This window comes from Hyperolius riggenbachi, chromosome 9 (assembly GCF_040937935.1).
Source record: "Hyperolius riggenbachi isolate aHypRig1 chromosome 9, aHypRig1.pri, whole genome shotgun sequence".
Classification (NCBI taxonomy): domain Eukaryota; kingdom Metazoa; phylum Chordata; class Amphibia; order Anura; family Hyperoliidae; genus Hyperolius; species Hyperolius riggenbachi.
The window spans coordinates 19,181,589-19,209,391 of NC_090654.1; the positions used below are offsets into that span (position 1 = coordinate 19,181,589).

General features: G+C 44.7%; 1 protein-coding gene across 3 annotated transcripts in view; it reads right to left on the bottom strand.

Annotated features, from left to right (window-relative positions):
• Window positions 1-26,765, bottom strand: part of HMGXB4 (HMG-box containing 4) — a 44,050-nt gene extending 17,285 nt beyond the window's left edge. For 2 of the 3 annotated variants that reach the window (XM_068252074.1, XM_068252073.1), the window contains exons 1-6: window positions 26,679-26,765; window positions 18,944-19,024; window positions 13,696-13,844; window positions 13,507-13,582; window positions 9,715-10,562; window positions 6,937-7,024 (exon numbers count right to left, since the gene is read on the bottom strand). In XM_068252074.1, the coding sequence (XP_068108175.1) occupies window positions 6,937-7,024; window positions 9,715-10,562; window positions 13,507-13,582; window positions 13,696-13,844; window positions 18,944-18,965 (1,183 nt within the window). In that variant the 5' untranslated portion in view covers window positions 18,966-19,024; window positions 26,679-26,765. Of the gene's footprint in view, window positions 1-6,936; window positions 7,025-9,714; window positions 10,563-13,506; window positions 13,583-13,695; window positions 13,845-16,606; window positions 16,640-18,943; window positions 19,025-26,678 lie in introns of those variants that run through there. The other variant, XM_068252075.1, reaches the window with a different exon arrangement.
• Between the last annotated feature and the right edge of the window lie 1,038 nt (window positions 26,766-27,803).

A 27,803-nucleotide genomic window follows, 5' to 3' on the forward strand; every position in this document is an offset into this window, starting at 1 on the left:
GCCTGCGTTTCTCACGGCTGTTCCGTGACAAGGTCCGCTTTAAAGGACATCTGAACTGAGAGGGATATGGAGGCTGCCATATTTATTCCCTTTTAAAGTGTAACTGTCAGGCATAAAATCAAAAATCAACTCTTTATTTTTATCTGGTAAACAATAAGGATGCTAACCAGGCAATTCAAAAGTTAAAATCACTATTACTTTTCTTGTTTACAAATGATCATTCCCCAGTTTAGCTGACTCTTATTTGGTACGTTGCCGCAAAAAGGAAGTTGCAGGGCATGCTGGGTTGTCTTTTTTTGCTTCTTTATTTTCTTTCAGACTTAACTAATGCGCAGAAGCAAAAAAGGACAACCCAGCATGCCCTGCAACTTCCTTTGTGCGGCAATGTACCAAACAAGAGTCAGGTAAACTGGGGAATGATCATGTATAAACAAGAACAGTAATAGAGATTTTAACTTTTGGATTGCCTGATTAGCATCCTTTTTACTTGTTTACCAGATACAAATAAAGAATTGATTTTTGATTTTATGCCCGACAGTTACACTTTAACCTATTTTGGTTCCTGGACGTAGTTTCTATGTCCAGGAACCATGCGCGCTACCGCGCGCCCCCGCGGCCGATCGTGCGCGTGCACGCGCACTCCCGGCCGCGGATTCGGTAGTCAAGGAATCAATGTATCGGGCTACAAAGCCCGATCATTGATTCCTCTCCCCCGCTGAAAAAGCGACAGCTTTTCTCGGAAGCTGCGCCTTTTCTGGCCGTTCCCTTCCCGATGTGTCACTCTAAGCGCGTGCTACGCTTAGAGTGACGTCATGTAAACAAACTCATGGCCGCCATCTTGTGGCCAAAAAGTAATACTACATTACTACGAAAAAAAAAAAAAACAGAATTAACACACATTTACATTATAAATCTATTGTTTACCTCCCACCCTCCCAAAAGTACCCTAATAAAAATTTTAGTATAAAAAAAAAAAAACATTACAATAAAAAAAAAAAAAAAACATGTAAATATTTACCTAAGGGTCTAAACTTTTTAAATATCAATGTAAAGATGAAATATTTCTATATTTTTTTATTTTAAACTTGTAAATAGTGATAGATGCAAAATGGAAAAAATGCACCTTTATTTCCAAATAAAATATTGTCGCCATACATTGTGATAGGGACATAATTTTAACGGTGTAATAACCGGGACATATGGGCATATACAATACGTGAGTTTTAATTATGGAGGCATGTATTATTTTAAACCTATAATGGCTGAAAAAAAAATAATAAATTTTTCCATTTTTTTCTTATTCTTCCTGTTAAAATGCATTTACAGTAAAGTGGCTCTTAGCAAAATGTACCCCCCAAAGAAAGCCTATTTGGTGGCGGAAAAAACAAGATATAGATCAGTGCATTGTGATAAGTAGTGATAAAGTTATAGGCTAATGAATGGGAAGTGAACATTTCTCACGTGAAAACGACGGAACCTGAATGGGTTAAACAATGCAGATTGCCTGGCTATTCTGCTGATCCTCTGCCTCTAATACTTTTAGCCATAGCCCCTGCACAAGCATGCAGCAGATCAGGCGCTCTGAAGTGTGTCTGGATAAGCTGCATGCTGGTTTCAGGTGTGTGATTGAGAAACGAAAGCAGCCAAAGAGATATATGGTCACCTCCATAGGCCTCTCACTTCAAGTGCCCTTTAACTCTATCTCTGGTGCCCAAGCAAAAAATACCATCAAACAGCTGAATAATCGCAAATCCTCAAAAGTTAACTTTTTATGCAAAAACAATTCCTGCCTTGTACTTTAAAAACATTATTAGCGGCAATAGAGTGAATGTAGTCAGTGTCACACTCTGTGCGAGTCTGACTGATGGTGATGTCACAACTGCATCATTGCCACTGTTCAGTCTGCAAAAGGGAAGGCACAGATTGAATCTCTGTGAGAAGATTGCAGCCTGCAGCACGCAAGTTACATTTCATCCACAAGCATTGGGACTCAATCCCGGGGTGACAGCTCAGGGCCTATTTCTGTACAGACTCTACTCACACGTTCTGGTAGCAAGGAAAAAATTACAAGCGCTTCCTAATAGATGCCACAAAGGGAGATGGCTGCAGCCAAGATGATCTACTACAGAACATAACAAATGGGATAACCTTATTGGAGGAAACAAATGTTAAAAATCAACTTAATTAGATACGTTAAAATTGCTTAGGGCAGATAACTACCCAAAGGTACACACAGTGAAACAATGGGTTGGCGTTAGTCATTCGTAAAGTATTACTTCCCTCCAAACTCTCATTGTACGGGTATTGTGTGGGGTTGTAATAAATATACAATGAGAGTTTGGAGGGCAGTAATACTTTACGAATGACTAATTAACGCCAACCCATTGATTCACTGTGTGTACCTTTGGGTAGTTATCTGTCCTAAGCAATTTTAACATATCTAATTAAAAGTTAATTTTTAACATTAGTTTCCTCCAATAAGGTTATCCCATTTGTTACGCTCTGACATAATCAGGTGGGTTTCCACCAATAGATGGATAGTAATTCCAGAAATCTCCCTGCAATCCACATAACACACGTCTTCTTTATGAGGTATATAAACAGTATACGAGGTATATAAACAGTTATCAGGCATCCACCTGTAATCACTAATAAAAATCGATAAGGGAGCCTAGGGCAACAATGAACAAGTTTTATTATAACAAAGTCAAGAACTGTAAAAAAAAACCCTACTTAATTGCAATGCTAAGTGAACACATCCATGCATGTATGAGCAAGTTGTATCACTGTCCCTTTAAACCACCTTAGCGGTATGGACGAGCTCAGCTTGTCCATTACCACCAGAGGGTGCCGCTCAGGCCCTGCTGGGCCGATTCTCTCCAAATAAAAAGCAGCACACGCAGCCGGCACTTTGCCAGCCGCGTGTGCTACCTGATCGCCGCCCCAGCGCGGCGATCCGCCGCGTGCAGCAGCGAAAGAGGGTCCCCCCAGCCGCCCGAGCCCTGCGCAGCCGGAACAAATAGTTCCGGCCAGCGCTAAGGGCTGGATCGGAGGCGGCTGACGTCAGAACGTCGGCTGACGTCCATGACGTCACTCCGCTCGTCGCCATGGCGACGAGGAAAGCTCATCGCAGCCTTCCTTGTTAATTCTGAACGCCGGAGGCGATCGGAATTATGCTTCAGGAGCGCCCTCTAGTGGGCTTTCATGCATAGTTTTTTTTTTTTTTAATTAAAAAAAAACCCTCCCGCAGCCGCCCTGGCGATCTCAATAGAACGCCAGGGTGGTTAAGGAGTGCGCTCTGATATTAAAGTGTACCAGAGCTGTGGAAAAATAGAAGAATTGATACTCGCCCGAGGATTCCTCCAGCCCCATAAACACGTGTGAGTCCCTCGCCGTCTTCCCACGGTCTGCCGTTCAGCCGCCATCAGCCCCGTTACCTGGCTCAGTCGGGTCCAGTCTGAGACTACTGTGCACGTGCGGACCACCTGTGCACGCGCGGTAGACCCAGACTGACGTAACTGAGCCAGGTACCGGGGCTGAACACGGCTGAGCGGCAGACCGCGGGAAGATGGCGAGGGACTTACACATGTTTATGGGGCTGGAGGAAGCCTCGGGCAAGTATCAATTCTTCTATTTTCCACAGCTCTGGTACCAGTTGTTTTTAAGTGAGGTTATTTAATAGTTCTGTGACTTAGTTTTAATAAAATGTGAACACAAGTGTAGCCCTAAACTCCCTTATCGATAATGCATTGCAAATGGGTGTCCCCATAGACTAGCACTGCATGCACACCATTGGCCATCGCCGGTCACATGGGGACAGGGGAGGGGCTGATGGAAAATGTAGTCCAAGCTCTGATAGGTTTAGCAGGCATATCCAGACTCTATTGGGCAACTGTCTCCATGGAGCCCGGTGAGAAGGACACTTTAACTCAGTTTTTTCTATAAGTCATAGCCAACACTATGGTGTTATACTATAAAGGAAGTGGGGCCTTCTCCTTATATGGAATGGAGTGGTTGAGTAAATAGAAATGTCAATATCCAAATGCATTATAGCATATGGAGACAGTGTCCCTGACACTAATGTTACACTGGAGGTTTGCTCATAGACTGACACATAAGCTCTGCAGCTGAGTTCTTCAACTGGTTTGGGTAAATATCTTCACTGGAGGATCCCTAAGGTGATGCAGTAGTGGAGGCCACTTCAGTAGCTATTGCTCAGTCATTTCCTGTCACTGGAATCATGGGAAAGGGAAGAAGGAAACAGGCTTGTCAAACAAAAGCACTCCCATTAGTAGGCCTGAATAATAAATTGAATTTAAACCAAAATCGCGTTCACCAAGATAACGATTTCAGAATCGTCAAAGCATCGATTTATCATGATGTCATTTCCACATGGGGGAAGTTTGAAGAAGTGGCTTCAAAATCCCCCCTGTCCCGTCCCGGGTAGAGCAGGTACAGAGAGAGACCCAGAGCAGGTACAGAGAGAGACCCAGAGCGGGTACAGAGAGAGACCCAGAGCGGGTACAGAGAGAGACCCAGAGCGGGTACAGAGAGAGACCCAGAGCGGGTACAGAGAGAGACCCAGAGCGGGTACAGAGAGAGACCCAGAGCGGGTACAGAGAGAGACCCAGAGCGGGTACAGAGAGAGACCCAGAGCGGGTACAGAGAGAGACCCAGAGCGGGTACAGAGAGAGACCCAGAGCGGGTACAGAGAGAGACTAAGAGCGGGTACAGAGAGAGACCCAGAGCAGGTACAGAGAGAGACTAAGAGCGGGTACAGAGAGAGACCCAGAGCAGGTACAGAGAGAGACCCAGAGCAGGTACAGAGAGAGACCCAGAGCAGGTACAGAGAGAGACCCAGAGCGGGCACAGAGAGAGACCCAGAGCGGGTACAGAGAGAGACCCAGAGCGGGTACAGAGAGAGACCCAGAGCGGGTACAGAGAGAGACCCAGAGCGGGTACAGAGAGAGACCCAGAGCGGGTACAGAGAGAGACTAAGAGCGGGTACAGAGAGAGACCCAGAGCAGGTACAGAGAGAGACCCAGAGCGGGTACAGAGAGAGACCCAGAGCGGGTACAGAGAGAGACCCAGAGCGGGTACAGAGAGAGACCCAGAGCGGGTACAGAGAGAGACCCAGAGCGGGTACAGAGAGAGACCCAGAGCGGGTACAGAGAGAGACCCAGAGCGGGTACAGAGAGAGACCCAGAGCGGGTACAGAGAGAGACCCAGAGCAGGTACAGAGAGAGACTAAGAGCGGGTACAGAGAGAGACCCAGAGCGGGTACAGAGAGAGACCCAGAGCAGGTACAGAGAGAGACCCAGAGCGGGTACAGAGAGAGACCCAGAGCGGGTACAGAGAGAGACCCAGAGTGGGCACAGAGAGAGACCCAGAGCGGGTACAGAGAGAGACCCAGAGCGGGTACAGAGAGAGACCCAGAGCGGGTACAGAGAGAGACCCAGAGCGGGTACAGAGAGAGACCCAGAGCGGGTACAGAGAGAGACCCAGAGCGGGTACAGAGAGAGACTAAGAGCGGGTACAGAGAGAGACCAAGAGCGGGTACAGAGAGAGACCCAGAGCGGGTACAGAGAGAGACCCAGAGCGGGTACAGAGAGAGACCCAGAGCGGGTACAGAGAGAGACCCAGAGCAGGTACAGAGAGAGACCCAGAGCGGGTACAGAGAGAGACTAAGAGCGGGTACAGAGAGAGACCCAGAGCAGGTACAGAGAGAGACCCAGAGCGGGTACAGAGAGAGACCCAGAGCGGGTACAGAGAGAGACCCAGAGCGGGTACAGAGAGAGACCCAGAGCAGGTACAGAGAGAGACCCAGAGCAGGTACAGAGAGACCCAGAGCAGGTACAGAGAGAGACTAAGAGCGGGTACAGAGAGAGACCCAGAGCAGGTACAGAGAGACCCAGAGCAGGTACAGAGAGAGACTAAGAGCAGGTACAGAGAGAGACCCAGAGCAGGTACAGAGAGAGACCCAGAGCAGGTACAGAGAGAGACCCAGAGCGGGTACAGAGAGAGACCCAGAGCGGGTACAGAGAGAGACCCAGAGCGGGTACAGAGAGAGACCCAGAGCGGGTACAGAGAGAGACCCAGAGCGGGTACAGAGAGAGACCCAGAGCGGGTACAGAGAGAGACCCAGAGCAGGTACAGAGAGAGACCCAGAGCAGGTACAGAGAGAGACCCAGAGCAGGTACAGAGAGAGACCCAGAGCAGGTACAGAGAGAGACCCAGAGCAGGTACAGAGAGAGACCCAGAGCAGGTACAGAGAGAGACCCAGAGCAGGTACAGAGAGACCCAGAGCGGGTACAGAGAGAGACTAAGAGCGGGTACAGAGAGAGACCCAGAGCGGGTACAGAGAGAGACCCAGAGCGGGTACAGAGAGAGACCCAGAGCGGGTACAGAGAGAGACCCAGAGCGGGTACAGAGAGAGACCCAGAGCAGGTACAGAGAGAGACCCAGAGCAGGTACAGAGAGAGACCCAGAGCAGGTACAGAGAGAGACCCAGAGCAGGTACAGAGAGACCCAGAGCGGGTACAGAGAGAGACTAAGAGCGGGTACAGAGAGAGACCCAGAGCAGGTACAGAGAGAGACCCAGAGCGGGTACAGAGAGAGACAAGGGCACAGAGAGACCCAGAGTGGGAACAAAGCTCGAGTTGAAGGAAATCGCGATTTTGGACAGAAATCTCTCAATTCAATTTGTACCTAAAATCATTCAGGCCTACCCATCACCTACCCTACCCCCACTGTTCCCATTATCCAAAAAGGAAGGATGCGGCACCTGTCCTGAGAAGGGTGGCAGAGTCTTCCCCACAGGAGAAGAGACCTTGTAATAAATAAGAGGAGCAATAGGAGGTCTTCCCCTACATTTCAGCCTGGAAATCCACTATGTAATCTATACAATTTTCATTGGCGTGTGTGTGCGCTGCTTACCGAGGCCAGGATGCTCTGCCACAATGCTTCCTCGGTACTCCTTCGAGAACACCTGATAGGCAGACATGTTCTTCTTCTTAGGTTGGTTCTGCAGTCAGGGAAAACAAGAAACCAGCTTATTTTTTAAGAAACTACCCACATCTACTTACAGCTTTGGAGACATTTTGCTAAGATGGTTTGTATTGTAACTGGTCTTTAAATTAAAAACTTAGAAAACAATACCATGCGCTGGATCTTTTTATACACAGATTGATAGCACCCTGTGCAGGGGAGCCTCACAGTGGTAAATAGAACCAAGCACAAAACAAATGATCCACTGGAGTCTCAAATATCAATCACTTTATTAAATACTGTATACAATTCCCCTTTTAACCCCACTAAAAAGAGCAGCCTATGATGTATCACTATGCCAAATACACAGCCGGCATGTGTCAAACAACCATCATGCACATCAACCACACACTCTTGCATGAAGTCCATAAACTCCCGGGAGCAATGAAAAATATCAAATTGACATCCACAGAAAAATGGTCGGCAAAGTGCTGTAGGTATGTTAAACCAGATTAATAACTCTTCAATAAACTCTGCTGAGATCAATTGCAACAGAAGTCATCCTGCACGCATGCAATATGCTCTTATTGTACAGTTCTGTGTTAGATCAAGCAGCAGCAAGGCAAGTGGTTAGTTGGATTACAGCAAAGCTCAACACATGGGCAAAGTTACAGCAGCGTTATGTGGAGGGCTCTCATCACCTCCAACTAGTGAACTACGTTGCCCTAGAGGGCTCTCACCACCTCAGAGGGCATCCACCGTATTGCATCACTCCATCAGCTAAGTTCCGCCGAGTTTATTGAAGAGTTATTAATCCGGTTTAACATACCTACAGCACTTTGCCGACCATTTTTCTGTGGATGTCAATTTGATATTTTTCATTGCTCCCGGGAGTTTATGGACTTCATGCAAGAGTGTGTGGTTGATGTGCATGATGGTTGTTTGACACATGCCGGCTGTGTATTTGGCATAGTGATACATCATAGGCTGCTCTTTTTCGTGGGGTTAAAAGGGGAATTGTATACAGTATTTAATAAAGTGATTGATATTTGAGACTCCAGTGGATCATTTGTTTTGTAAATTAAAAACTTAGCATTATGACAACAAAACACACTATAATCATACGTCAGTTCTTAATTAGGCAAAGTAGACACAACGGAAACCTGAGATAAAGGGTATAGATCTATACTTACCTGGGATGGACACGATTTTGCAGTAGGAGAACAGAGGCGCCAGCAGAATAAAAGTGGATAAAAGCTTTAAAATTTGCTTGGAGGAAGTGGTGGACTTACCTCTGAGGCGCTACACCTGCTACTGCTGGAATTCTGTTTTGTCCCCACTTTATTGCCTGATGAAGCGGGCTCGGCCTGCGAAACACGTTGCACTTTTGGGGTACCATATAATAAATGTGATTACTATCATACAGACAAAAACGCGTTGCACTTTTGGGGTACCATATAATAAATGTAATTACTATTATACAGACAGTCTTTCGTGTCTGCTTTATGGAGGTAAGTCCACCGCTGCAGCGAAGGACACCTGGAGCCACTTGAGCTGCGGTAAAGGCACAGGACGGCAGCCAGGGGCTGGAGGAAGCCCCAGGTAAGTGGATTTCGTTTTGTTTTTTTTCGTGCTTGGATGTTTCCTTTAAAGAAGCCCTGAACACAGAACTTTCTCTCTTCTATAACAGATAAGCAACAGCATAATAACCTTTAAAAAAACATTTCTTTGCTACAGCTTACAGAACTCCTGCAATAAATCTGCAGTGAGTCCACTTCCTGATTTTTAATGAAAGCAGAGAAAGAGTTAACATCCGGTGTTAACATATAAGCTGTGTCTGCAGAGTACTGCCAAACTTCAATAATCAACTGTTTTGTTACAGAACTGGTCAAATGGTATGACAAATTTTTGCAGGCCAGAACGGGAAATGTTAGATTTCGGATGACTAAATCCCAGACATGCCTATTCTGAAGCGGTAAGAGCAAATGAAAAAGAACAAAAAGAAACAGCAGTGACCTATGTGCTATACAAACACAGAACACTTATATCGCGCTTTTCTCCTGGCGGACTCAAAGCACCAGAGCTGCAGCCACTAGGACGTGCTCTATAGGCAGTAGCAGTGTTAGGGAGACTTGTCCAAGGTCTCCTGCTGAATAGGTGCTGGCTTACTGAACAGGCAGAGCCGAGATTCGAACCCAGGTCTCCTGTGTCAGAGGCAGAGCCCTTAACCATTACACCATCCAGCCACCCCTATACCAGCCCGCCTTTCCCCTGCTCCGCAGTGTCTCCCCATTACACCTGACTTTCTTCCATCCCTCTCCCTTCCCTGAGACCCTGCTGTAAGACCTCACAACCATGTGGAGGTGGATTAGAGTTTGTAAGTCGGAAAAACATGGAATAAGTCAGGTGCAGAGGGGGGCACGGTATAGCAGAGGGAAGGCGGACTGGCACAGCAGCAGGCTGGTACAACAGATGGGTCCCTGCTGTTCCCTTCCAGTGTTTGCTCTGCACCTCCTTTGCTCCATGTGTTAGCTGGCCTGGCTCTTACTACAGGATAGGCATCGAGGCTTGGCCAACAGGGTTCCACCATTTCCCGTTGTGGCCGGCCAAAGTCTGAATATGCAAGTTCATCTGACACTGTTTGCACATTATCCGGCCAGATCCAGAAGTGGCCCGACTTCGGTTTCTGGCCGTAACACATATATCTTGGCAGAAAAACAGACGTACCTTTTCAGGATCTTCTTTCTTCTTCTTTTTGTCTGAAGCTCCTTCAGAAAGCGGCACAAGGATGGGTGTAGGCTGAGGGGCCACAGCCGGAGGGCTTTGGACCGGCGGGGGAGATGCTGTTACCACGGCAGCTATGGCAGTAGCGGGTGGGGGTGGGGAAAGTACAGGCGTTGCAGCCGGTTTTGGACTCTCCATCGCATGCTCCTTCTTACTCTTGCTGTGCTTTTTATGCTTCTCTTCCTTATGTTTATCTTTTTTCTTCTTACTCTTTTTTGACTTCTTTTTCTTCTTCATCAACTCCCGAAGAGAGTCGTCAACTACAAGCTGCCCCGTGTCCGCATCTGCTCCAGAGGAAGAGGCTGACTCCGGCGTTCCACCGCGCCGTGAGGTGTGGCTTTCCTTTTTGTGTTTTTTATGACTGCTCTTCTCGGTTTCATCTTTTGATTTCTTGCTGCTCTTTTTGGAAGAGCTTTTGTCACTACACGAAGGACTTTCTTGGGTTGGGATCTGAGATTCGGAGGACTTCTCCTTGGGAGACAGGATGAGTTTCATGCGTAGTCCTTCAGGCTCCCGTAAAGTCAAAGGTTTGGGCTTCTTTGATTTAGTGGAGAGGTCCTCAGGAGCGTCTTCTCCACCCTTTTTGCGATGCTCTTTTCGGGTTGTAGGCCTTGAGGGCGGGGCCTGGACAGGAGGTGCCATTGTTTTCTCGTTTCTCTTGGATGAATGTCTGCTGGAAGAAACCACAGGGGAGGAAATGGAATTCAGGAGGTCCATGGCGGTATCGGAGGATGAAGAAGAGCCGGACACGCCATGTTTTTTCTTCTTCTTACTGTCCGAGGAAGATAATTCTAGAAAAGAGATAAGGTGGGATATAAATATACATTACCGTATATTGTTGACATACCCGTTTGTTTTAATGGCAACATTTAAAGAGACACTGAAGCGAAAAAAACTTATGATATAATGATTTGTATGTGTAGTATAGCTAAGAAATAAAACATTAGGAGCAGAGACATAAGTCTAATTGTTTCCAGTACAGGAAGAGTTAAGAAACGTCCCATGCAAAAAAGCCATTAAAGAGAACCTGAACTGAAAATAAAAAAGTCAAAATAACCATACACAGGTCATACTTACCTCCTGTGTAGTCTACTCCTGAATCTCTTTCTCCTCTCCTGCGTCCCATTTGTCCACTGTGATCAATGGATTTCTCCATCCTCCATTTTAAAAATGGCCATTAACCCCATAACAGCTTCCTGGTCAGCACACTGTTAAACTGTACTATCATCCACTTGAGCCATAGGAAAACATGGACATTACCTTGCACATTTAGTTGTAACTGACAGCTGCTGATATATAACTGACAGCAACTGGTATATATCAGTTCTGACAAAATATTGTCAGAACTGGAAGTGATCAATGTAAGAGGAAAATGGTGAGCTTCTGAGAGGAACTGACGGTGAGGTTAGTATGTACCGTAATATTCATTTGCAGCTACGTCATGCGTTTATTTTAAATAATTTTCCTCGCTTCAGGTTCCCTTTAAGCTCTACAACTTTCAAAGTCGCAGAGAGGGCTGTCTTCTGAAGTTTATTATCTCAGCTTTCAGTGAAGAATTTTCTTTTTCTCTGCAGAGGACAGGTCAATAGTTCACAGACTGCTCTGAAAAAATCATTTAGAATGCCGAGTAGTGTGTAAACTGCAAATATTAAAGAATGATGCAATGTTATAAAACACTATATAACTGAAAATAAAAATATGAGAATATTTTCTTTGCTGCTAATGTTCTAGTAATTATCCGTACTACACAACCAATTCATTATATCATTTTTTTTTCCGCTTCAGTGTCTCTTTAAAAACTAAAAATTACATTGCGGGCACTTCTGATTTAAAGGGAATAGAGGCCTACGGGTGCAGGCCATTTGCCTCAAAGCCGCTTTAATACGTTTTTTTGCTGTTCATGACATTTAGGACTAGTTCACAGTGGGCGCTTTGGCAGCGCTTTGCTGATTACTGGCGTTCAGCAAAGTTATGATGCTAATTGAGTCAATGGTATAGTTCTCACTGTAGCGGTCACCAGTGATTGGTGATTTGCTGAAATATCAAACATGGTGCATGCAGCATTTCTGGAGAGATTTTGGAGCAATTGCATTTAAATGTTAATGTTGGCTTCAGCGCTGGCACGAGAGTCAGGGTATTTAAACCATGAACTCTCACTCCACCAGCACTGTTGTATGATGCTACACAGCTGTGGCATGTGTTCATGCCATCTCCAGCCTGATCTTAGTCCTCTGCCTGCAGGTCTTGTTGTTTGGGCAGCTTAGTCTGCCCAGGGCTGTGGAGTTGGAGTCGAGGAGTCAGAGCCGTTCAATTTTGAGTACCTGGAGTTGGAGGTTTCATAAACTGCGGAGTCGTTCAATTTTGGGTACCTGGAGTTGGAGTCGGTGGTTTCATAAACTGAGGAGTCGGATGATTTTTGTACAAAATCCACAGCCCTGGTAAGTATTATACTAAAGAGTTAGGAGTCGAGGAATCGGGAGTCGGAGCCATTTTAAGTACCCGGAGTCAGAGTTGGAGTCGTGGTTTCATAAACTGAGGAGTGGGATGATTTTTGTACCGAGTAACAGCCCTGAGTCTGCCTGCCAGTCTGTTTGCCCCTTGCTGGTGTTCCCTGTCAGTCCTGAGTCTGTCCGGTTGTCCTGTATCAGTTTGCCTGCCTCATCCCTGCCAGTCATTCCTGTTCTCAGTCAGCCCCGTCAGTCACTGGTCTATAGTTCCCATTGGTAGCCTGCTTGTCAGTCTGTATGTCAGTCTCCCTGTCCTGATCAGCCTGCCCATTTACCCTTACTAGTCTGCAAGTCTGGGCCTTGCCAGTAAACCCTCCCCCCCCCCCCCCCCCCCCACACACACGTGCAGCCCCGTCAATACAGCTCTGGCTATACGGCCGAGTCTGCCCTTTCCAGGCTGCACACTCCAGTAATCCGGCACTTATCCAGCTATCCCCCGTTCAACCAGCTCCGTCCTGCCTTCCCTATCCATTCTGTCCAGTCCTTCCCATCCGCACTATCCCGTCCTGTCCAGTTAGTTTGTTAGTCTGTCCTGTACCATAATCCTTCCCATATTGGAAAGGTACCCCTTCTGTTTGTTCTCGTCTGTGGTGGGAAGTCCTGGGGGTCGCGGCTCCACCCCCCCACCCCCCCCCCCCGGGGCTGCTCGCACTTGTAACCAGTGACAAGATAAGCAGAACCCCGACAGGTGGTTAGGTAGTTATACATATATATACATAACCGGTACATACACTAAAAATAAAACAGCCAATTACAGCGGTATAAAACCCTGACATAATATTCAATAAAAACATGTTTTCCTACATTTTATACGCCATTCGGTTATCATATTTGCATTTGTGCATAAGTATTATTATTCATTTAGAAATTACAAGTTCCCAGAGTACATTTTTTTTGCTCTGAGAGCGGCCTTTGCATTTTATTCATAACCGATTTATTAATCTTCAATTTTGAGCAGAAATGCTTTCTGAGTGTCTGTCTGTGTTCAGAAGACTCTGCAGTGTCAAAGAAGTGTTTGTTTACAATCCTCACTTAATACAATTGAGTAAACACAATATAACATTATCTCCAGTTTGGATGCTCCAGCTTTCCCTGCAGGGAGCTTGTAAGTCCTGTGTTTAACTAGTTGAATGCTGTTCTATTAAAAAAATGGTTGTGTAAATGATCTTTTAGAGCAAAGAAGAAATGCAGGGTTTCATTCCACTTTAATACTAGCATGTGCCCCCACCTGTATGATGTGTCTCCTCGGAGTGCTTCTTTTTCTTCTTATGGGACTCCGGCACCGGAGGGGTGAACTCTGCGTCCTACAAGGAAAGTACACACTTCAGGAAAATCATAGATGTGTAATACAGCAGGACCAGCTCTATACAAACGTTTCATGTCATTTTGGATGGGAATGGAGGGGGCGGGGTCTTACCTTGGGCCTCTTCTTGGAGGACTTCCGGACCTGCTCAGCAATCTCCTCCTCCTCACGCAGCAGATCCTTGTACGATCTCTTCTTCTCCCGCTGGCTCCGCCCAGCCGCTAGACCGACGTCGTCCATCCCGCGGTCTGCGTCCAGACTCCCTGATAAGAGGCAAGGATCAGAGATTCATATGGTGGATAGAAACGTCAGCTCCGAGGGTTCCCGGAGGGGAAACACTTTCATCAGCAGGAGGTGTTCAAAGGCAGAAAGAAGACTTAAAGAGAACCTGAACTAAAAATAATAAAAAGTCAAAATAAACATACACACGTGACGTCATACTTACCTCCTGTGTAGTCTACTCAGCAACCTCTTTCTCCTCTCCTGCGTCCTGTTTGTCCACTGTGATCAATGGAATTCTCTGTCCTCCATTTTAAAAATGGCCATTACCCCCTAACAGCTTCCTGGTCAGCAGACTGTTAAACTGTAATATCACCCACTTCAGCCAAAGGGAAACATGGACATTACCTTGCACATTCAGTTGTAACTGACAGCTGCTGATATGTAACTGACAGCAACTGCTATATTTCAGTTCTGACAAAATATTGATAACTGGAAGGTATCGTAAGAAGAAAATGGTGAGCTTCTGAGTGGAACTGACGGTGTGGTTAGTATGGAATATTCATTTGGAGCTGCGCCATGTGTTTATTTTAAATAATTTTACTAAGTTCAGGTTCCCTTTAAGGATTTAGAGCAAAAGGAGGAAAGCAAAACATTCTAGAAAACGTGTGCAGCAGAGAAAACCTTTTACTTTTAGTTTTCACAGCATAACTAGCTTTATTCTCTGGAAATATAATGTACACCTTGCTGGATACTATTAAAGTGGACCTGAACTCTTGCCCAGGGCAGAAGGAAAACAGAGAGAAATACATCCTGTGTGTTTTTAGAGATAAAAGCCTGTCTAATTCTGCCTCATCTTCAAGTAATCACAAGTGTAATTTGATCTCTCAGCTATATGGCAGACACAGCTAATATGTAAACTCAGGATGATAACCCTTTCTCTGCTTCCATGAAAGCAGGAAGTAGACACACTGCAGATTTATTGCAGGAGTTCTGTAAGCTGTAACAAAGAAATCTTTATTATACTGTTGCTTAACTTTTAGAGCAGAGAGGAAGTTCTGAGTTCAGGTCCGCTTTACCGGTAAACTGAGGGAGCTGATGGATTACAGGGGACTAGAGGAAGCCCAGGTAAGTGAAAATTCTCTTGCTCTCTTTGTCTCAGGATTACCTAAAGTGATGTATGAATTGTCACCCAGAGTGATCATGGATTGTTCTTAACATGCCCCCCAACACTAACAAGTGCCATGAAGGTGAAGAAGAAGAAGAAGTGTTCTTTCAATATACAAAGGAGTCAGCTGCTTCCTGTAGGTATCATGTGACCACAACCCAGGAAAAATGAAAGTAAACCTGTTTAGCTTCAAAACAAAAAACTACTTTTGAAATGGTATACCTTTTATTTTTAAATTACAGTATTCATTTACAGATTATTTAGTCAGTGTTTGCCAATTGTAAAACATTTCCTTTCCCCGATTTACATTATGACATTTATCACTGGTGCTGACATATTTAGTCCTGTCAGGTACATCTCTGGGGAATGTTTATTTCTGAAAATTCCAAAGCCAGTACAAATAATGCCTGGTCTCCCAGAATGCTCTGGGAGGAGAATTTCGCATAGCTAAACAGCCTAGGCTATGGGCGGGGCTACATACCAATATACAGCAATAAAGAGCTATAGGGAGTGTTTCTGGTGCAGAAACCAGGAAAATGACTGCCAAACTGGGTATCCTGAATAATTTACTGCATTCTCCCATCTCTCACTACAGGGTCTCTTTAATAAAGGGTAATCAAGGTTGTTTTATTCCTACAAAACAGGAAGCTACGATTTAAGTGAAAAACTTATAAAATAATGAATTGTATGTGTAGTACAGTTAAGAAAAAGAACATTAGTAGCAAAGAAACAAGTCATATTATTTACAGTACAGGAAGAGTTAGGAAACTTCAGTTATCTATGCAAAAGAGCTTCTCTGAGCTCCGCGATAAATTGGTTGCTGATTTCTGGAGCACTATAGAAGACAAGAAATATATACAAAGAAACAGTGACAGACAGCTTCAGATAAGGTTCAGTGAGAAGAGAAGTTCAAAGGGTCATTAGCTCTGCAAACCACACTCTGTATTCTTAACCTTTTGGGGACCGACGTAGGTCTAATCAACGTCCAGCAGGTGGTGGTACAGTTCTGACCGGACGTTGATTCAACGACCGCGCTAAAGAACCGTCCCAACGCGATCGTGCGCGGGAGGGGAGATTAAGCTGTCATATGACAGCTGGCATCTCCCCTCAGTGATCAGCAGCCATCGCAAGGTGAGTGATTGCTGCTGGGGTAAGAGGGGACACATCCACCATGGGGGGGGGGGGGGACGACACACTGCCCAGCCAGCCACAGACGGGATCCGGCCGCCTGACCCCCCAAACGCGCGAACCCCCCTCCACTGCAAAATACCCTGGTCCTTAAGGGGGGTTAGGCGGCCGGTCCCGAAGTGGTTAAACTGTAAGACAGAGCAGAATGCAAATATAACGAAATGCTATAAAAAACGCTATATAACTGAAAATAAAAATATGAGACTTATTTCTTTGCTACTAATGATCTATTCCTTATCCGTACTACACACAAAATTCATTATATCATAAGTTTTATTTTCGCTTCCGTGTCACTTTAAGGTGTATTTTGAGGTCATCATAAATAAACAGATAACATAAAAAAAACTGCAAAACTTTTTGAGCAAAGAGAAAGAAGAAGATAAGGCTATACGGTAACATGGAGCTGAGACTTATAATAAGAACTCTATGAAATGTGTTTAGTGCCCATACCGCCCAATCAGATGTCTTCTTTCGCTTTCTAGCCTATAACGAAACAAAAATGACAACCTCAATCTGGTCCTTTCTACTGCTCTATAAGTCGGTTATAAAGTTACTTACCGGGCAATGGCAGAATCATGACAGGTACATATGTTGTAAAAAGGCAAAGCTACTGAAGATGTATTCAAATTATTTCAAGAAAAATACAAAGCAGTGGTTTATTGGTACATTACTTTAATCCATAAGCAGCTTCAATAAAGTTATCTTGTTTGAGATAAGTGCACTGCGTTTGACCTCAGTCAGCAGTACTGGTTGTGCTGTAAATTCTTGGAATGCTTTGATCCCTCTCTAGTACCAGAAAATACAGAAACAAAGCAGAAGCCCTCTATAATGGTCTCACACTGCCCCCTAGTGACAAGTGGCCATAAATATACATTACAGCGGTAATAATTAGAAGCAAGGAAATATAACAAGTAAGAAATAAAAAAAATTTGCTAAAATAAATTGGCCTGGAGCACCTGCAATCCCCTAAATAAAATGGCTGCTAAAGGGTTAGAATGAACAGTCAATAGTCGCTAGCAAACTCAGCTGCCCCCACAGGTATGGTTTTAATTTGTGATGGTTTTAAAGGGGTTAAAAACACCATTTTTTTTATTTTCTTCATGTCCTTGTCGGGGAACTTCCCCCTCTTCCTGTATGAGCAGGAAGTAGATACATTTCAGCCATGATATAAGCTGATTGTGTAGAAAGGAGAAAGTTTCTGTTAGGTATTACTGCGGTCGTTCCGTTCCTTCCATTGTGACACCACACTGTCATTCCATTGGTGTCACAGGGACAGGAAAAGCCATGAGACCGGCAGGGGCAAAGACAGAATAAAAAAGCTGGCAGAGGCTCTCATCCTTCCCCTCTCTAGCCAACAATTTAAAAAGCTGAAACTGCAGCAAGTACAGATTTAAAAGCATTTGTAGATGCAGTACTGACCAATATTAGTTTACATAAAGTACCCCTGAACTGGAGGGGGAGGGTGTTTGTTTTCTAGTTACACCTTTGTATATATGGTGCTGTGACGTATGTCACAGCACCTTCCTTTTTGTGGTCCATGCTTTAATGGTAAAGAACATCGAATATGAGTGGGGAGGAAGTGGCGGTTCTCCTTCTAAGAATGCCTCTTTCTCTACTGACCACACCCATTTGAATCACCCCTCTTGTACAACTGTAACAAGAGGGATGTAGAGGCTGTCATATCTATTTGGCTGCAGTAGTGTCTGAATCACACCAGAAACCAGCATGCAGCTAATCCAGTCAGATCTGACAATAATGTCAGAAACACCTGATCTGCTGCATGATTGTTTAGGGGCTATGGCTAATAGTATTAGAGGCAGAGGATCAGCAGGACAGCCAGGCAACTGGTATTGTTTGAAAGGAAATAAATATGGCAGCCTCCATATCCCTCTCACTTCAGTTGTCCTTTAAAGGACACCTGTAACGAGAGGGATATGAAGGCTGCCATATTTATTTCCTTTTAAACCATACCAGTTGCCTGGCAGCCCTGCTGATCTATTTGGCTGCAGTAGTGTCTGAATCACCCTTAGAAAGCTGCCTGCTTGTTCAGGGCCTATGGCTCAACGTATTAGAGGCAGAGAATCAGCAGGGCTGCCCGGCAACTGGTATGGTTTAAAAGGAAATAAATATGGCAGCCTGCATATTACCCCAGCATCCAACTTCCAGCCCCTAGCGGTCTGTGTTCCCTCGCTGCAGTTCCGCTGTGCCGATAGCCCCTCCGTAAGATCACCAAACCACAATTATGGTTCTGGGCTTCTGCATATGCATGTCCGCAAGACTCTCTCAATCACACTTCTGCACTTGTATGGCTGATATTGTGGTAAAACCCCTCCCACAGTGTGATGTCGTGACCATGGTCCTGACAGTTTCCTGTCTGTGAACCCTATTGCATTGTGGGAAATAGCTGTTTCCAACTGCCTAGCAACCACTATCTCCCTCTGTACATAAATATATCTATGATAAAAAAAAAACCTTTCAGCCTATCACATTGTTAGGGGGTGTGGTTATAGATACTGGTAGTTAGTGCTTTGTTTTTTTTTCCACGTCTGCCAGTAGTAAAGATGCTGACCTGCAGACTGATTGTGGATCAAACAACATGAACAAATTACATGGCGAATATCAATCATTTATTGATTTCTCTTTGCAATGTATTGATTTATTGCGCCTTTTGGCTGAAGTTCTTCGAGGGTCTCTGCAGGTTGGACATTTAGCTGAGTGATGTCACACTAAGTAGTCGCTGGTGTTCAGATAGGAGAATGGGGAGACTTGTATTTTGAGTAGTCTTACCTCGGGAGTCCCTGTATGCCATGTCCGGGGTCTGCAGCAGAGATCACCAAAGGCTTGTGAACAGATCCTTATTACACCGGCCTGCAGAAGGACACATTTGTTAATATTTGTCAATCACCTGAAAAACATTGGCCTCAATTCCGGTAGCTATGTAGGGTAAATATTTTTTTGTAGGTAAAATACCTCATGAGGTATTTTGCTCTTTTTTTTTTTTTTTTTAGCAATTCTGAAAGATTTTTCTCCATTTCCAAACACGAGGTAAACCATGAGGTAAATGCATAAAGTAAGGTATAACATGAGGTATTTCAGCGATAAGCATACAGTAAATAAATAATAGTAGTCATTAATTGTCTTCCATAAGTTAGGATAGTCTTTGTAAGATTTTTGTTTGTTTGTTTGTTTTTTTTGTTTGGTTTTTTTTTTTAGGTGGGAAGGTGTATTTGATTATGTAGCAACCTATGAAAAGTATATTTATAGGCATCCCCTTTAAAAAAAAAAATCCAGTAAATAATTGGAGTTTTATTTCTACTAATCTTTTCTATTACATAGCCTGAATAGGAACGACACTAAAACAGCAATAGGAACTCCGCTAAAAACTGCAAAATGCATACAAATTGACTTTACCTCTAGGTACAGGCAGGTCTTAAGGTGGCCACACACATGATACAATAAAATAATCCGCTTTTACAGCAATTCGATAAAAACTATCGTATCTCCCGAAAAAAATCAAAAGCTTTTTCTTCATTCGACTGAAAAATCTTATTGGATTTCCCGTTTTTTTTTCGATTTCTATCGATCCAGAATGCCAGATATTTCTCTTCAATTTTTTTAAAGATTGTATGGTGTGTGTGTTAGATTATCAATTTATTAATATACACATCCTAGCAATTTTCTCAGAGTTTCCAATCAGTTTTATCATAATTGGGGGAAAAATTGAACACAGGTGTGTGGTACATTGGTCATATTTTTGAAATGTTACAATCAGTCAGAAAAATTGATTGCAATTCTTAAATTGAACAGATATTTAAAAAATTGTTTGGTGTGCGGCCACCTTTAAACTGATCTGTAACTGATGTGCTAACATGCCCCCTAACTTCCATGAGAATTGCTATTTTCAGTAAAATTAATGCAAATTACCTCATGAATTACCTCATGAGGTAAAACATGACTAACAACTACTAGGGTTGCTAAATGACATTACCTCATGAGGTAATTTGTTTGATAACCCTACCAGAATTGAGGCCATTGCATAAAATCCCCCAGAGCTGAGGAGATGAAATCTGAAACAACTATTGGTGTTTGAGTGAGGGCCATTTTCCACTAAGAAATGCGATTTGCAACCACAACAGTGCTGAGATTGCATTACAGGTAGTCCCCGACTTACAAACAATCCGCTGATAACATCGGCATGGATTCTGTGTTTCCATGGGAAGTACTCAAAAAATGTATTTCAAATTGGACTTGTAGTTCTTGAGAAAAGCGATTTCTAAAATTCTAGTAAAAAATGTCTTTTACACTTGTATAAGCCGGTACAAAAGAGCAGCTGTGATTCAGAGGGGAACACTGGAGGCACAGAAGAGGTACAGGGGACACAGAGGGGGACACTGGAGGCACAGAAGAGGTACAGGGGACACAGAGGGGGACACTGGAGGCGCAGGGGGATGCAGAGGAGGTACAGAGGGCAGAGGTGACACAGAGGGGGACACTGGAGGTACAGAGGAGGTACAGATGACAGAGGTGACACAGAGGGGGACACTGGAGGTACAGAGGAGGTACAGAGGGCAGAGGTGACACAGAGGGGGAAACTGGAGGTACAGAGGAGGTACAAGGGACAGAGATGGCACAATGTTCCGACGTAAGAACAGATTCAGGTTATGAACATACCTACAGTCCCTATCTCGTTCGTTAACCGGGGACTACCTGTACCTTTCATTTTCCAATACTGCAGTTCTGCCATGGTCCATCAGGTGTACAGCACGGGACGACAACAAAAAAAGGACCAGGAAAACATTTTGAATTGCTGGATCAGTGAAAATTGCATAGCGGTGTGATTGGTATGCGATTTTCCTGCGCTCCTACAAGTGCTCAAGCACATGAAAAATGCAGCAGGGAGAAGATTGTGATTGGGGGAAAAAATTACATCACAAACGTATTGCGCTAATGATTGTGTCAGAAGGTGCATTGATGACCTATGGAAGGGGTCAGGAACTTTTCTGGCGGAGAGAGCCCTAAACGCCACATATTGTAAAATGTATTTCCATGAAAGCCATACAATACATACAAGACATCAATGATGTTGATCCAGGGATTTCATCTGATTGCCATGGAGTCGGGAAGAAATTTTTCCCTTTGGGGGCTAATTGGACGATGCCTTGTAAGGGTTTTTTACCTTCCTCTGGATCAACAGGGATATGTGAGGGAGCAGGCTGGTGTTGTACTTTGTTCTTTGGTTGAACTCGATGTCTTTTTTAAACCAAATAACTATGTAACAATCTGTTTCAAACTGGGACAGTACACATGCGTAGCAGAGAGCTCACGTCCCTGTTGCCATGGTGAGGTGTATACAGTTGATCCACCGGGCAGCGGAAGTGTCAGACAAGTCTTCAGCTTCTCTTGTGTTTCAGCAACATCTGCAATTTCCCCGAGAGCCAGACAGGAGAAATACAGACTTGGATCCAGTGCACACCGAGCGGATTTGGATGCGATCCGCCGGCCGCATCCGCCTGTAAATCTGCTCGGCTAATGTATTTCAATGGGCTGGTGCACACCAGAGCGGGTCGGTTTTAGCTAAAAACGCAAACTCCCAGGCTGCAGCATTTTTGGGATTTCGGAGGCGTTTCTGCCTCCAGTGTTAAGTATAGGAAAAACGCTTGATAAAACGCCAGATCAGAGCGGTTTTCCAGGCGGTTTTGTTACAGAAGCTGTTCAGTAACAGCTTTACTGTAACAATATCTGTAATCTGCTACACAAAAATGCTGCACAAAACCGCAAAACACTTCATAATAATAAGAAAAAACGCTTCAAAATCCGCTAGCGTTTTGCGGATTTGCTAGCGGTTTTTGGTGTGCACCAGGCCTAACAGCTTGTACAATTAGCTAGCTGACCTGGGGGTTGATTCACTTTGTAGGACGAGAACCTCGCACTTTGATTGGCCCAATAGGCTGCCAGTCAAAGTGCAGGGATCTCGTCCTACAAAGTCACTGGACCTGACAGGGTCCAGAGTGGGACAATTGGGCCAGCTGTTCGTTTTGGGGTAACGCGAGTAAGTTAGTAGTGCATGCTGCTGCTTACTGATTTGTATGTGAGGCAGATGTAGCCATCAAAAGAGCCACATCTGGTTCCCGAGCCATAGGTTCCCTACCCCTAGCCTATGGTATGAGGAAGTGACAGCAGAGAGTCTCCACGCTGTAGACCCAACTAATTGAGTGCCCATCGTTTTGGGTGTGGTGGAGGGCTAATGCCACGCCAAAATGTCAAGCAAATTGCTATGACTTTTAGAATATTGGCTTTTTTACTCTCATTGTTACTTATGGTGTATTTTGGCACTAATGGAAACATTCGCGGTGGATTCCATTAGTTAACTAGTTTTGCTGCACGTATCGTTTAGCAATCTGCAAGCGATTGGGAATAGAGTCACAAAGCGCTGATAGTGGAAAAAGGGCCCTCAGGAAAGAATGTACCGACTGACTTACAATGAACTTAAACTGTAATGAATATACATAACATGTTAAATTGTCCTACTTCACAGCTAATAGTCGTAATAAAGTACTTCCCCGTTGTAAGAATAAAGCTTGGTGTAGTTGTTTCACTGGTATGAAGTCCAGGCTAGCAGTTCTGCAACCCGGCATTTGTAATCATTAGCAGTTGTAATCAAGATTATAGCACGTTATAAAAAGTGGTTTACTTTTAATTGGGCTGTGATATGTTTAAACAAGTTTGGCTGATGCACAGGAGCAGCTAACAGCCAATACACCGCATACAGCCTCCTGTGCGAAAGAGGCCTAACAGTGCTGGGAATCCTGATGAAATTGGGGGTAAAATGGCTTGCACACTCACTCATCCTGCAGCACTAGAGTCCTAGGCTCATTTTCCGGACATGACACTATCTGCATTGAGTTTGTATTTTCTCCCTGGGTTTCTTCCAAGCACTCTGGTTTCCACCAACATCCCAATACCCTAATGATACAGTAAATGGTTCTATCTCTAAGGGCTCGTTTCCACTAGGGCGAATCCGCATGCGGGCACTGCATGCGGATTCGCATAGTTAATGTTAGTGGATGGGGCTGTTTCCACCTGTGCGGCGTGCGGGAGCGATTTGGCGGCGGGCCAAATCTGCACGGCGGGACCCGCAGAATTCGCCTGCGTCGGGAATCCGTGCGAATCGCCGCTAATGTATTTAATAGTAAAAACGCATGCGTTTGTTACATGCGTTTTTACCCGCGATTTCGCGTGCGATTTCGCACCCTTCTCAATGTTATTTTGCTCTGGCAGTGTCATGGTTAATTTCGCATGGCACCCTGCCATGCGAAATCGCACGCGAAATCGCGGGTAAAACGCATGCGGAAACGCACCCGCATGCGTTTTTACAAGCGTCGGAATGCCGGCGAAATCGCGTCGCACTAGTGGAAACGGGCCCTTAGACTATGACAGGCTTAGATTGTGAGCTCCTCTGAGGACAGTGAGTGAACTAACGATGTACTCTGTAAAGTGCTGCAGAAGATGTCAGTGCTATATAAATACATAATAATAATATGGTAGGACATTATGCTATGACTGTGGTAGGATTAGATTGTGAGCTCCTGTGAGGACAGTCACTGACATGACTATGTACTCTGTAATGTGCTGCAGGAGATGTCACTGCTATATAAATACATAATAATAATATGGTAGGACATTGGACTATGACTATGGAAGGATTACATTGTGAGCTCCTCTAAAGACAGTCAGTGACATGACTATGTACTCTGTAAAGTGCTGCAGAATATGTCAGTGCTATATAAATACCTAATAATATGGTAGGACATTAGACTATGACTATGGTAGGATTAGAGTGTAAGCTCCTCTGAGGAAAGTCAGCGACATGACTATGTACTCTGTAATGTGCTGCAGAAGGTGTCAGTGCTATATAAATACATAATAATAATATGGCAGGACATTAGACTATGACTATGGTAGGATCAGAGTGTGAGTTCCTCTGAGGACAGTCAGTAACATGACTATGTACTCTGTAATGTGCTGCAGAAGATGTCAGTGCTATATAAATACATCACAATAATATGGTAGGACATTAGCCTATGACTATGGTAGGATTAGATTGTGAACTCCTCTGAGGACAGCCAGTGACATGACTATGTTCTCTGTAAAGTGCTGCAGAAGATGCCAGTGCTATATAAATACATAATAATAATATGGTAGGACATTACACTATGACTATGGTAGGATTAGAGTGTGAGCTCCTCTGAGGACAGTCAGTGACATGACTATGTACTCTGTAATGTGCTGCAGAAGATGTCAGTGCTATATAAATACATCACAATAATATGGTAGGACATTAGGCTATGACTATGGTAGGATTAGATTGTGAGCTCCTCTGAGGACAGTCAGTGACATGACTATGTACTCTGTAATGTGCTGCAGAAGGTGTCAGTGCTATATAAATACATAATAATAATATGGTAGAACATTAGACTATGACTATGGTAGGATTAGAGCGTGAGCTCCTCTGAGGACAGTCAGTGACATGACTATGTACTCTGTGAAGTTTGAGTGCAACACAAGCAGAAAAAAGAGTCGGCACTACAGCTGACTACACATGCTAGGAGGGAAGCGGCAGGGGGGAACAGTCTTCTTAAACCTTAGGTGCAGACAGCGTGCTCAGGCTTGCGTGTGGACAGAAGATGCATATGTTGAAACAGAATGGGTAAGTCGGCACTTGCTGTATACTGTCATTTATTCCAAAGGTGGTAATACATAATTTCACAAAAACATTGTGGAGGAGGTAAACATACCGTATAAGAAGGCTGTATGTGGTGGGTGGGTGCTGGGCACAGAAGAGCCTGACGGCCGTTTCGCGCTATATACGCGCTTCTACGGAGGCTCTGTGAAGTGCTGCAGAATATCAGTGCTACATAAAACTATAATAATGGCCAAGTTGACAGTTAATAGGAAATTGCCACTGTCACCATAATTGTTCCACTTATTGGATTGAAAATGATCGGATAACTGGACATGCTAACAGATCCAATGCTAAACACTAGGATCTGTTAGCATATGTCCATTTCCAATGGATCCGTTACTTCAGTTCCGCTGTGCAATATACGATAATTGCGGAAACGGGGACATCTTCGGATTCCAATGGCATCAATGAAATGCAACGAGAACGGACAGTGTCCATTATCACTAGGGTGATGCTGCACACACTGGATTCATTCAAGACTGGTCTTTATCATCTTCAACGAACTTCAATCCAATGGGGTTAGATACTCCCGCCGGGGCTCCCATTGGCATTGTGCCGTTTGTTCCCAGCAGAAGCAGAGAATCCGCCAGTGAGACAGACTGAGATGGGCCCAGCAAACGGTCCATTGTGCAATATTATTATTTAGTATTTATATAGCACTGACATATTCTGCAGCGCTGTACAGAGTATATTGTCTTGTCACTACCTATCCCTCAGAGGGGCTCACAATCTAATCCCTACCATAGCCTTATGTCTAAGTATGTATCATGTAGTGTATGTATAGCAGTCTAGGGCCAATTTAGGGGGAAGCCAATTAACTTATTTGTATGTTTTTGGGATGTGTGAGAAAATCAGAATGGCCGGAGGAAACCCACGCAGGCACGGGAAGAACATACAAACTCCTTGCAGATAATGCCCTGGCTGGGATTCGAACAAGGTGCCCAGCACTGCAAGGCAAGAACGCTAACCACTACGGCACCATTATGTGAAGCCAGGCTCATCGTTGTCAGTTCAGCTTTATAGAAAGCAGAAATGAATGACAAACATGACTTCAGCTGCATTACTGGCTGTTTAAAGGCCTTTATACAAATTATCTGATAGGAGCGTCAGAGACGTCTCCAGTCATTAGTGCAGGTGTTGGGATTGAGTAAGACAGCCTCCTGCTCTGTGCAGGAAGGTGGGTGGGGCTGTATCATCTCTTGGCAACAAACAATATGTATAGACTCAGGTCTAGGCTGAAGGAGCAGTGTTTCAGTGGAACAGTGCCAGATGATGTGTCACCATTACACTATCCACCCACTAATTGTCAGATAAGAGTGTGAGAGGTGGTCTCCAGTCATTAGTGCAGGTGATGGGAAGGAGTAAGAAAGCCTCCTGCTCTGTGCAGGAAGGTGGGCGGAGCTGCTTGTCTCCTGGCAACAGAGAATATTTATATACACAGGTCTAGGCTGCAGGAGCAGTGATGGGTCAGATGATGTGTCACCATTACACTATCCAGCCGCTAATTGTCAGATTATAGTGAGAGGTGGTCTCCAGTCATTAGTGCAGGTGTTGAGAATGAGTAAGAAAGCCTCCTGCTCTGTGCAGGAAGGTGGGCGTGTCTGATGGTCTCCTGGCAACAGAGAATATGTATATACACAGATCTAAGCTGCAGGAGCAGTGATGGGTGTGATGAGATCGCAGGCAGATCGGCCCGTGTGTGTGGAGGGCAGTCGCTGTGTTAGCGAGGCAGGATATAAAGAGAGCGGAACGGATAGTATAATAGAGAGAGAGACTTACATCACAGATGGAGGCGAAGCGACCGCAAAACAAATCCCGATCCCCCGGCTTCCCGCCATCATGGAAAGTACAAGCCCCGCCCACACGTAATACGTCATTACGTCACCCGGCACCAGCGAGCGACGCCGAGGAGTCTGGTTGGCTGGCTGGACAAAGCCCCGCGCTGTGATTGGAGGAGAGGAATGTTTGTGTTCTGACGTGTACTCGGCTAGTGGAGGTACATGCTCCGCCTATAGGGCGTGGCCTTCTCCCATGTGCCCCGCCTCCTGGTTCACAGCCCTGCATTACTGTACACAGTGAGGATATCTGGACGTAGAGAGCTTAGATAAGATATAGAAGACAGACAGATTGATAAGCTATATAATGTCTATCCACACGATGAGATTTTCAGGCAGATTTCTTGCCAGATCGATTATTTCTAACGTATCCAATCTGATTTCCTATCAATTTTCCATTCACTTTTATGGAAAATTGGCGATAATCGATCTAGCAAGAAATCAGCCTGAAAATCTCATTGTGTGTATTATAATGCCTGCTACACACCATACAATTTCCCATCAGATAGATGGGGTTATAGATCATTTCTTACAGATCAAATACAATATTCGGTACTATTCTGTTAGCCGGACGCAACCACTAGGTGGTGTTAATTACTATTCTCCTGTAATGATCCGCTCAGCTGTCTTGACCATTCGGGCTGCAGGTCTCTGGAAAAGAGACCTGTCTTTACTTTGCAAGTTTCAGACTTGCTCTGCTACTGAGGAATTTATATACACTTGCCATGCAAATTGCCTAGTTGCCTCCTTTGAAGGCTTGCAGTATAAATACCATGTTCTCCCAGGATCCTTTGCTGGTCATGATGGTTTGTTCCTGCTAAACACTCCTGGAGTGTCAGCCTTGCTATTTTTTGCTAAAGATTATCTTAGAGTATTCCTTGGGACTGCACTAGGCATCCCTTCTAGTGCAGTCAGGTTGTATAACTTGTATTGCCTTGTTCTGTTTCTCTGCCTCGATTGTCTTGTCGCCAGCGGCGGTCGACAGGAAATCGTTCTGTCTGTCTGGGAGTGTAGGCCAGAGCTGCGGTTGCTGCTGGCTGCTCCATCTGTCTGGATTGCATTCGCCCTA